The sequence below is a fragment of the Enoplosus armatus genome, chromosome 9 (genome assembly GCF_043641665.1).
Source record: "Enoplosus armatus isolate fEnoArm2 chromosome 9, fEnoArm2.hap1, whole genome shotgun sequence".
Classification (NCBI taxonomy): Eukaryota; Metazoa; Chordata; class Actinopteri; order Centrarchiformes; family Enoplosidae; genus Enoplosus; species Enoplosus armatus.
Genome location: NC_092188.1, coordinates 25615152 through 25624672, shown reverse-complemented (window position 1 = coordinate 25624672; position 9521 = coordinate 25615152). Strand labels below are relative to the sequence as shown.

Below are 9521 nucleotides of genomic sequence, written 5' to 3'. Positions count from 1 at the left end.
TCTCACGCGTGTTGGCTTTTTCCCTGTAATAAACCCTCTACGCTGTTTGCACTGTTGTGAGCAGTTAACAGACACTTGCGAATCCTCATCATCTTGTTCTGTGGCTGACTGGTGTAGTTGTTCGATTGTGGGATTTTCAGCAAAGCATAGTGTACATACTATGGACACCACATTTTTTTGTTCCAGTTTTGAATTGAGATCTCTGACACTCGAAATGGTGTCAATACGGTAGAGAGGGCGGCAGACGAAGTGATGTGGACTGGGCCTGGGCCGGATCGGGAATTGCTGCTGTGGGCATGTAATATACAACTTAATACTTAATAGTAACTTTATACATTTTTCGTTACAATGGATCAATTATTAGTTTGCTGTGAAAACTTTATGGGGCAGTGTGAATGTTTTTCGGCTTGTTCTTAGTGGCCCAAAGAAAATATGAATGCAGCTTTGAGGGCTGTGTTGAGGTAGTTTTTGAGTATTTCAGTGTTTTGCTACTTCTACTCCCCTACACTTCAGAGGAAGATTTTACACACAAATCACATTTATAGAATGTGATTGTACGATTATGAGACAACGCGACAGTATACAGCGCTGCTTGAAAATATGTGAACCTCTTGAGCATTTTGGAATTTTCCATTATTTTACCATTATTTCTTGATTTAATCAGAACCAGTATTTTTATGCTAATTATTAACTCCAAAAAGTGTTAAAGTCAACACTGCATACCACCAAAAGAACCTTCTGGTGGTGAGAAACGTTAAGGTCTAGGCCTGCTTTTTTGTCCTCAGGACCTGGACAACTCCACATAGTCCAGAGAAACAAGAACTCTGTAATACTGTAAAACCCTGGAACATAACCTCAAGCCATCAGTTGTGAAATGGCCAAAAATGGATCATGCAACACGATAATGATCCAAAGCCTTCCAGCAATACAACCACGGAATGGCTGAGGAAGAAGCAGATTTTTGGTCTGGATTGGCCCAGTCAAAGTCCGGACCTGAATCCAATTGAGATGCTGTGGCGGGACCTGAAGCGCGCAGTTCACGCCAGACACCCATCCAACCTCACTCAACAGGCCGTGTTCCACAAGGAGGAGAGGGCAGAAATCTCCCAAAAACAGATGGGAGAGACTGATGAGTCGCTACAGAAAACGTTCAGTTGAGGTTATTGCTGCGAAAGGAGGTTTTCAAATAAACAATAACAATTTATCATTTTTCTTTTGTTTGAGTCCATTATTTGGAATGTCAGTAGCCTATTATGAATTGGGGTGTAGATTAAACTTTAATAATACATTTATTTTAGTATTTTTTCTTAACTTTCGGGCACCACTGTATAAACTTCCCCTGAACACGAGTAATAAAACCACAGAATCAGAATGACAATCTAACCTCCTAAACTCCATAATGAGTGCTTTTCTTGTCATAGTTGATAGTAAATTTTGCTTCAATACTTCTTTACAGTAATGTAATGGTAATGGAGTATATGTATATATTGGGGTATTGCCACTTGTACTTCGGTCAAGCATCAGAATACTGGCCATACTTGAGATTTTACTGCCATCTTCTGGCCAAAGAATGGGTCTGTCGCTGAGATGCCCTGCTTATCAAACAACACCAGAGCCAAGTCAGACATTTATCTGGTAAATTTAATTGTTCAGGCATAGAAATGAACACTCGTGGGTGTATACGTTGTATTTATGAAGATTCCCTCTCCAACTGCTGTGAGAGTCTTTTAAAAAAAAAATAAATGCAGCTGTAGGATCTTCTTGTTGTGTCTGGTCATATGATCATATTCCAGAGAGGAGCAGGTACGGTCCTGTTAGTCCTCTGTCCTGCTACTGCTTTAGTCCTCATCACTGCCCATCTCTAAAGGATCAAAGTCTTGGTCGTCCTCATCCAAGTCCAAATCCTCAATGTCCTGGAACAGTGACTCGTCCACTTCAACATTGTTTCCAGCTGCAGGGGAAGAAAGCAGGTGCATGTCAGCAGAATAAAATCTTTCTCCTATAGATCCTTTATTTGTGATATTTTTACAAATGCTCAAATCTCCAAATTTCTTCCCAGTTCACCGCTGTCTCAAACATGTTTGTACCAAAAAAGTTTCGATCTGACTCATTTTAAAAACAGACTTCCTCTGGGATGGATGGGAAACTGACCCGACCACATGTTTTGATCAATATATGGACCACAGAAATGTTCCTATTTCAGTTATTGAATTAAATGTGCTAATGCTGTTGTCCATTCAAATATTACAAAAAAAAACACGTTTTCACTCTTAGTACCAAAAAGAAGCCTTAATAACATTAACAGCATCAGAAACACTCATTACCGTCTTCAAGGAACTGAATGTCAGAGGTGTCCAGGTTGTGGTCTCTCTCAAACAGCTGTTTACCTGGTGAGGAAAAGATTGACATTTTAAGTTGTATATTTATGTAAACAACTTTGTGAGCCTTGACAGAGAAGTGTCTTTAAGTTAACAGCGTCAGTGTTTACCAGTGAGCTTGGGTTTTCCCGCCTGCTCCTCCTCTTTCTGTTTTTTCCTCCTCAGCTCGGCCACCTCCACCTCAAACTTGGCTTTCCACGCCAGAAAGTTTTCAATGGTCACCACTGTGCCCTGGAACGCTACCTGTCAAAACACACACACCATTATATTACCGTTATTATCAGTGAGCATGGTCATTCCTTAACGGATAGCAGGATGAGCAAGTTAACCAGATCTGTTAAGTCAAACTTCAACTCAGAGCTCACAGGAAAACCTCTGTTCCTGGTTTAGTAAATATCTGCCTGTAATATACAAGTAGCATTATGTCCTGAGAGACAGAGAGAGCTGAGAAATATGATACTGATTTATCACAATATGGAAATAATTTTTTTTTTTCTGTTCCTACCTTCTCTGCTTCCTCTGCCTCTCTCTCTTTCTGCTGTCTCTCCTCTTCCCGTCTGTTTTTCATCACGTCCACAATTTCGTTGAGTTTCTCCTGAACGGCCGTCACCAGGGTGAAAATCATCACCATGCCCAGATTTTCCTGTGCCTGCACATACATATAGTTGATATTGATTACACTGGTAACTGACTGTATGGTAACATATGCATTATTACCTTTTTATGATTATCATCATCATCAGATAGCTATTTAGGGTTCTCACCTTCTGATACACCTGCTGTAACGGTTTACTTATTGTAGAGTGAAGGCTGTTTATGGGGAGTGTAACAACTCAATTGGTCCTTGAGAGATATTTTGATTGGATTCAACAAAAGCAAGTATTACCCTTCTGTCAAAAAAAAAAAGAAGCTTTTTTTCTTCTCAGCAGCTGGATTGGCGTGTCTGTGTTTGATTGACAGGCTGAGGCCAGGTAGGGGAACAAGACTACTACTTTTTTTTTTTTTTTTTACCTTTATCTATTTATTCAGGGGGAGTTTCACTGGTGCTCTCTTTTTCAGGATCACCCTGATCACATTCACACAGTGACACATTCACACCTGGAAGCTGATCTGCTGGCCAGTGTAAAGATAGGGGCCGCCACGATGAAACCAAAAACATATAAACTAAAACAAAATAAACTAAACAAAAAACACATGATATTTAATTTCAGTTGGACTTTAAGTTAGACACTGAATAAATCCTAGACAGATCACAGGCTCACAGGCTGGCAATGGACAGCGCATACGGACCAGGGGCCGATAAAAATTAAGCAGATCTCATTCAGTTCAGACGGACAGACCTGTTGCTGAAGTAAGGTGAGGATGTCCTCCACGTCCCCGTCCTCCAGGTTCTCCTGGGAGTGGATCTCCCACAGCGGAGGCTCATCTGGGTATTTCTCTACATATGTGAACTTGAATGTTGCTTCCACAGCTGCAAGAACAGAACATCCCATCACCGTCTGCTACATTTCAACTTGCAATCTTAGTCTTTGCCGGGTGTTCTCAGCAGTGCAGTGCAGCTTAACCACACACATCAACTCGGTCGTGCTACTTCATTCACGCTCGCTATTTCTCTCACCATTACTGCCATTCTAAACAAGCCTCATTTAATATCACTGACTAATTCCAATATGAACCAGGTGATATTTCATAACAAGGTTTTACTGACTCATGCAATGGATGGCAGTTTGCAAAGACACACACACACACACACACACACACACACACACATCAGTGTACTCACTTTCACCATTTTCCCCTGCATCTGATGTCACGGTGATGGTGAAACTGGTGGGATCGTCTGAAAGCACTACAAAACACACGTGAATTAGTAACAGCATTCGACAACGTATCGATAAACAGGGTTTACTTTAATTTACCGTATGACAATAAACAGATCGGATGGCTTGCTCTAAGTTACACCAGGCATCACGAAGCATTTGCGGTTAATGGCGTACAGATTGTCGTTAGGTACATAACGTTACAGCCCCAACATTTACGTTATGCACATTGTATGGTCTTCCATATAGACAGGGTTTAGCGTAACGTCACTTTTCTGTCCATACAGGAGTCAGTGAGGGCCTACTGTAACAGCACAGCTGCATGTCTGACATTTAGCTCGAATAACGATGCAACGACAACATATCTCTAAGTCTGGAAGCCAGAGGGAAACGGTTAGCTAGCTACGTTTGTTGGATTTATCCTTAAGCGACAAGCTACAGCTAACTGCCGTTTTTATGCTAGCTTGCGAGCTAGCTGTCCTTCACTTTCCTGTCAACACTGATGAAATTCAAACCTGTATAGGAGTCCGGGTAGATGGATTCTATAGCTTCGAGCTCATTCCTTTGCTCTTCGGCGTAGTCTGTCATTTTCGTGTGGCTGCAGTTTATCTGGAGGTTAGAAAACTCATCACCGCTATGTTCAAGCTAACACACTTGGTGTGCTGCGTGTGCCACTTGCCCAATGATGATCGATGACATCGTGATTCTGCCTTTTTGGTCTGACACCAGTATAGCTATCTAGCCATGTGCATTTTCATTTCTACTGTTTGAACATGAGGCCACTATACATGTGGGCACTGCAACTGGAGCAAGGTGTTTCTGCTTTATCCGGCAGTTTCTCACTTCTGAATAACCAACTGCAGTGTGACGGGGACCGTGTCACTCATCTGACATCCATGTTTTAGGTCTGCAAGCGCACGGAAGAAAGCCGTGGATTTTTTTTTCTCCCCTCCACCAACTTTATTGAAGAATTCAAGAGCAATTCATAAACAAAGCAACAGCGCCCCCAAGTGACATAGAGAGGAACTGAAGGCTAGGGAGAACCTTTGCATAATATTTTTAACCAGGTATATAACGTCTTTCCGAAGTGTATGAGCATGTCCTATCTAAAATAAACGAGAACCCGTTTCAGGCCTCAGTTCGCAGAGAGGAAACATCACATCAATATCGTTATTGAAATTCTGCAGGAATGGTGGTGAAGGTGATGGGACCAGATGGCACCAAAGCCGATTGGGAATTCCCCAGAAGTTATTATTATGTCTGGAGAGAAATACAGAGTAGTTCAAGTAGAGAATGCCATCGCAATTAAATAATAGAAGAAATGCTGGTCTGAGCCATGCTAAGGTTATGGCTCCAGGTGATGACTGCACCCGATTTTTATCTGCTCACACTAACAGCAGAACAGTTGATGGCTTTTTTAAGACATCTTTGTCTGTCTGGGAAATATCACATCCATGAATGCAGGGCGTCAAACAGTGCTCCCAACTTCTGGGAGTCACTGTGAAACGCGTCAGTTGTTAATCATCTTTATTGTTTTTAATTTATTTTTTTATACTGTCATAGCTGTATGTTGCAACTATAGAGGCTATACATTGATTCTACATGCTGATACTCAATAAGCATAAAAGATATATATATAATATATATATATGCATAGGAGAAAGTGAACACAAATGTGAAATACTGACGTTCTCCACTAGAGCACTGCACTCCCAGAATGCAGGGTTGCTTGTGGTTCCTAGAGTCTCCAAAAGCAGAACAGGAGCCAGAGCCTTCAGCTATCAAGCTCCTCTCCTGTGGAATCGGCTCCCAGTTTGGGTCCGGGAGGCAGACACACTCTCTACTTTTAAGAATAGGCTTAAAACTTTGCTTTTTGATAACACTTATAGTTAGGCCTGGCTCAGGCCTGCCATGCCTGCTCATGGTGGGAACTGTTGGGTCTCTGTAATAACATTATAAAGAGTCAGTCTAGACCTGCTTTATTTGTAAAGTGTCATGAGATGACTTTTGGATTTGGCGCTATATAAATAAAATTGAATTGAATTGAATTGAATTGACGATTAAATATGAAAAAACATTGGCAATGGCTGCAATTATTGTGGCACCCTCTAACTGAACATATTACACTTGACATTGTACCTATCGGTGGTTGTCTACGGCAGGGTTGCCAGGTCAAAACCAGCCTAAAGTCTTTCTCTAAAAGTGTTTAGCTTTCAGTACTTTTGTAGCTCATACTTGATCTCTGTGTTTGCCATATCAGAGATGTAGTAAGTAACTGTGGAAGGAAACTGAACCTTTACTGCTGTTGCTTGCTTCACATTAAAAGCTTTCTGCTGGCGAACTTCATTAGTGGTACTATTCTTCAATAAAAAACAGGTTTAATCAGCCAGCTATGGGGACATTCTGCATTATTTGGTCAGCAGATCAGTTTGAAATATTGCAGGGAGGAGTAGTACAAACAGCAACAGCCACAGTAAACTGTTTGTGACCAGCACACCTCCTATACGTCATCAAGGTAAACAACTTCACCTAGCACAGTACAAACGCAGTGTGATGTGATGAAACCTTAGAAGTTGGGGGTTATGGGCCTTTTTATGGGACAATTTTCTCAAAATTGTACGTCCACCTGAGTGAGTCAGTAACCTCTGCCGGCAAATGTCTGCCCACAGCTTCATTCCTTTACAGTATGAAACAAAATGAAACACCCCCAACTCTGTGAGAAGCTCAAGAAAGAGATTGAAAACACCTGTATACCAAGTGGCTGCACGAGTGGGATGTTGCTTCCTTCAGCTGAGTGCCATGCAGAATTAGGTTCAAGTTTCAACTCGTCTATGAATCATCACAATTGAAAAAAAGACTTCAGTGGCCTGAAGTAGTCCTCATCCGTTCACTTGAAAATACAGATTGAGCATTTGTACCTAAAGATGAAATTGGAAGCACAATCTCAAACTGACACGTTGTCATAGCTGAAGGGTTCAGTGGACTGCTGTTCATGCCTGTGCTATAGACTACCATGGACTTCATGTGCAGGTAAACAATGCAGGTTGTAAAACATAAAAAAAAAGAGCTCTAGAAATGTTTCATGAGGCAGGAAATGCCGTTAGGCCTTAAGGTTATAACTGTTAAAGCTCCCTGTGTAGATTTCCTTGTTTAAAAAGGTGTAACTCATGTTTAAATGCTTCTCACCAAAACATGTATATCCTGAGGCTTAACAAACCTTCCCTTCCTTCCCCATAAAACTCTTGCCAAGAAAGTATTTTGGAATACTTCTTTAAACCTGCATTGACGTCCTCGTTTGCTAGTTAACAGTCCTCTTTTCTGTGCCTTTTTGCTTGCGCATGGCTATGTTTGTTGGAGCTTTTACAGCCACCAACAGTGGTGTGAAACCATCGGAGAGACTGTACAAAGAGATGCTTCAAAGATGAAATAAAAAGATCTGGGGCTAAGTCAAGGATGTCACATTTCTTAAACTGATTAAGTATAGTTAGTGTACCACTCACCTCTCTCGTTTCCTATTTATATCATGTTTTTTTCCCCAGTTGTATAAAAACTACAATATCTACAATTATTTCTAAAAATGTACTTGTGTTGTCAATGTTAACAGTTGGGCTATTTATTGTGAAATGTGTGAGGATTATATCTTTGAAGACATACTGACGCTGTAATTACATGGCTGGACATCACGCTCACGCGTCTTTGCCTGTGAATGACTGTGACAGGATGGAATGCTGAAAGACTGCACATCTGTCAGGAGGGAAATTACGTGGACCTGGAGGCTTTAAGAGGCTTTGTCTAACCCTTAATTCTCACATATTACGCAAAAAAAAGAGACACGTGCAGTGTAGCTTTTTGTATTTCATGCACTTTGTTTTAGATTAATTATTCATCAAAAAATGCAACCGGGACCACAGCCGGGATAAAAAAAAAAAAACTTAAAAAAGTAGTGCCCCCGTAGCAACAGGCATGGACCCCCTTGTGGCTCCCCTAAAAAGCAGTGATAAAATGCACTTTTATTTTACCAGTTGCCATCCTTTGATTATAGAATAGTAAAGGAACGGTCCGAAGCGGTGTCATGTCACTGTGTATCTGTGAATGGGCTGTGAGTCTCTAGAAAAGAAACTCGGAAGTCCTCACAACTCTGAAGTCCTCACAACCCTGAAGTCCTCACAACATCATGTAAAGAAAGCAACCGGGAGAGTTAGCTTGTTCTTACTCCAGTGATTTCGTATGAGAAGTTAGCAGCGATGGAGTTCTGCCTCAGACAAACAAAATGACCATCACAGCAACAAATGCAGTGGAACGACATGGGTACTTCCTCTCCATGAAAGAAAGGACTTGAACAACATGGAACAAGGTGGGTCAGATTTACTTTGTTTGTAAGCTGTGCTGCATAAAGAGTAATGAGCTTAAGGTAATCAAAATGATGCTTTTTTTTGCATGTAATGCATATAGATAAGAGCGTGTAAGTCATGTATTTGATACATGCATTGATACTTTTTGATGTGAACATCAACATTTAGTGTTCAATAGTCTGATCTGTACCTGTATCAGAGTATAAGCTTTGTAATAGTGTATATATATCTCCCCCGCATTAATGTTGGGTGATATGTTAAAAATGTCCAACCGGCGACTGCCGAAATATTCACACAGAAGGAGATGGAGTTTTGTTTTTTGTTTTTTTTCCTCAATATTTAGGATATTAGAATGTGCTTAATATGGCCCAACTCCAACTGCCAGTTCCTATTCGTGCTAATTATTTACTGAGTTGAATTCACAAGGAGGCAGACCTTTTGGCTAAATAAAATGACAAAAATCGGCCAAAGAAACCAACAGACTCAGCCAATCGCAGATAGCCAGTATTCAGTCACCCAACCCTATGCCGTACGCTAAGACATTACATAGGACACACGTGTAAGTCATGCATCTATGATTTGTGTATTTGTTTCTTTTTGATGTGAACATAAATTTGCCATAAATTTTTTAAAAGTTTACGGGCCAAATATGTGGTTTGTTGTAGTATGTCACAATAGAACGATACAACACATTACACAGTCTTTCTTTATATGTTATTTATTTACATGAACCTCTCCACTGCTAAAATCTGTGCTTAGTTTCAGAGTTGATTTATCTGGCCCCACTCTGGCCCTTGTGCTTTAAATGGGCTACAACTACCACTGTCCTGAAAGTTGCTACAAACCCCCAGATTCTCAGAAATAAGAACAAGGACATGACTGGCTCAGTCAGTTGCAGTCAGCCCTTTTTTTTTCAGGGGTGGGAGGTTGCACACACACGGTGCATGACAGCGAAGAAACCGAAAAATGAA

At 40.9% G+C, this 9521-nt stretch overlaps 1 protein-coding gene across 2 annotated transcripts; it reads right to left on the bottom strand.

Moving 5' to 3' along the window:
* Window positions 1–1633: 1633 nt before the first annotated feature.
* On the bottom strand, window positions 1634–4869 carry rwdd1 (RWD domain containing 1). 2 transcript variants are annotated; one of them, XM_070912224.1, is made up of 7 exons: window positions 4708–4869; window positions 4162–4248; window positions 3719–3849; window positions 2884–3027; window positions 2489–2621; window positions 2325–2387; window positions 1634–1951 (listed from the first exon to the last, which is right to left on the bottom strand). In XM_070912224.1, exons 1-7 carry the CDS (start codon window positions 4784–4786, stop codon window positions 1839–1841), a joined length of 750 nt encoding a protein of 249 aa, XP_070768325.1. In that variant the 5' UTR covers window positions 4787–4869; the 3' UTR covers window positions 1634–1838. The 2 variants fall into 2 exon arrangements, with proteins under 2 accessions (XP_070768325.1, XP_070768326.1); XM_070912225.1 differs by having other exon boundaries at window positions 4162–4227; window positions 4714–4869.
* Window positions 4870–9521: the final 4652 nt, after the last annotated feature.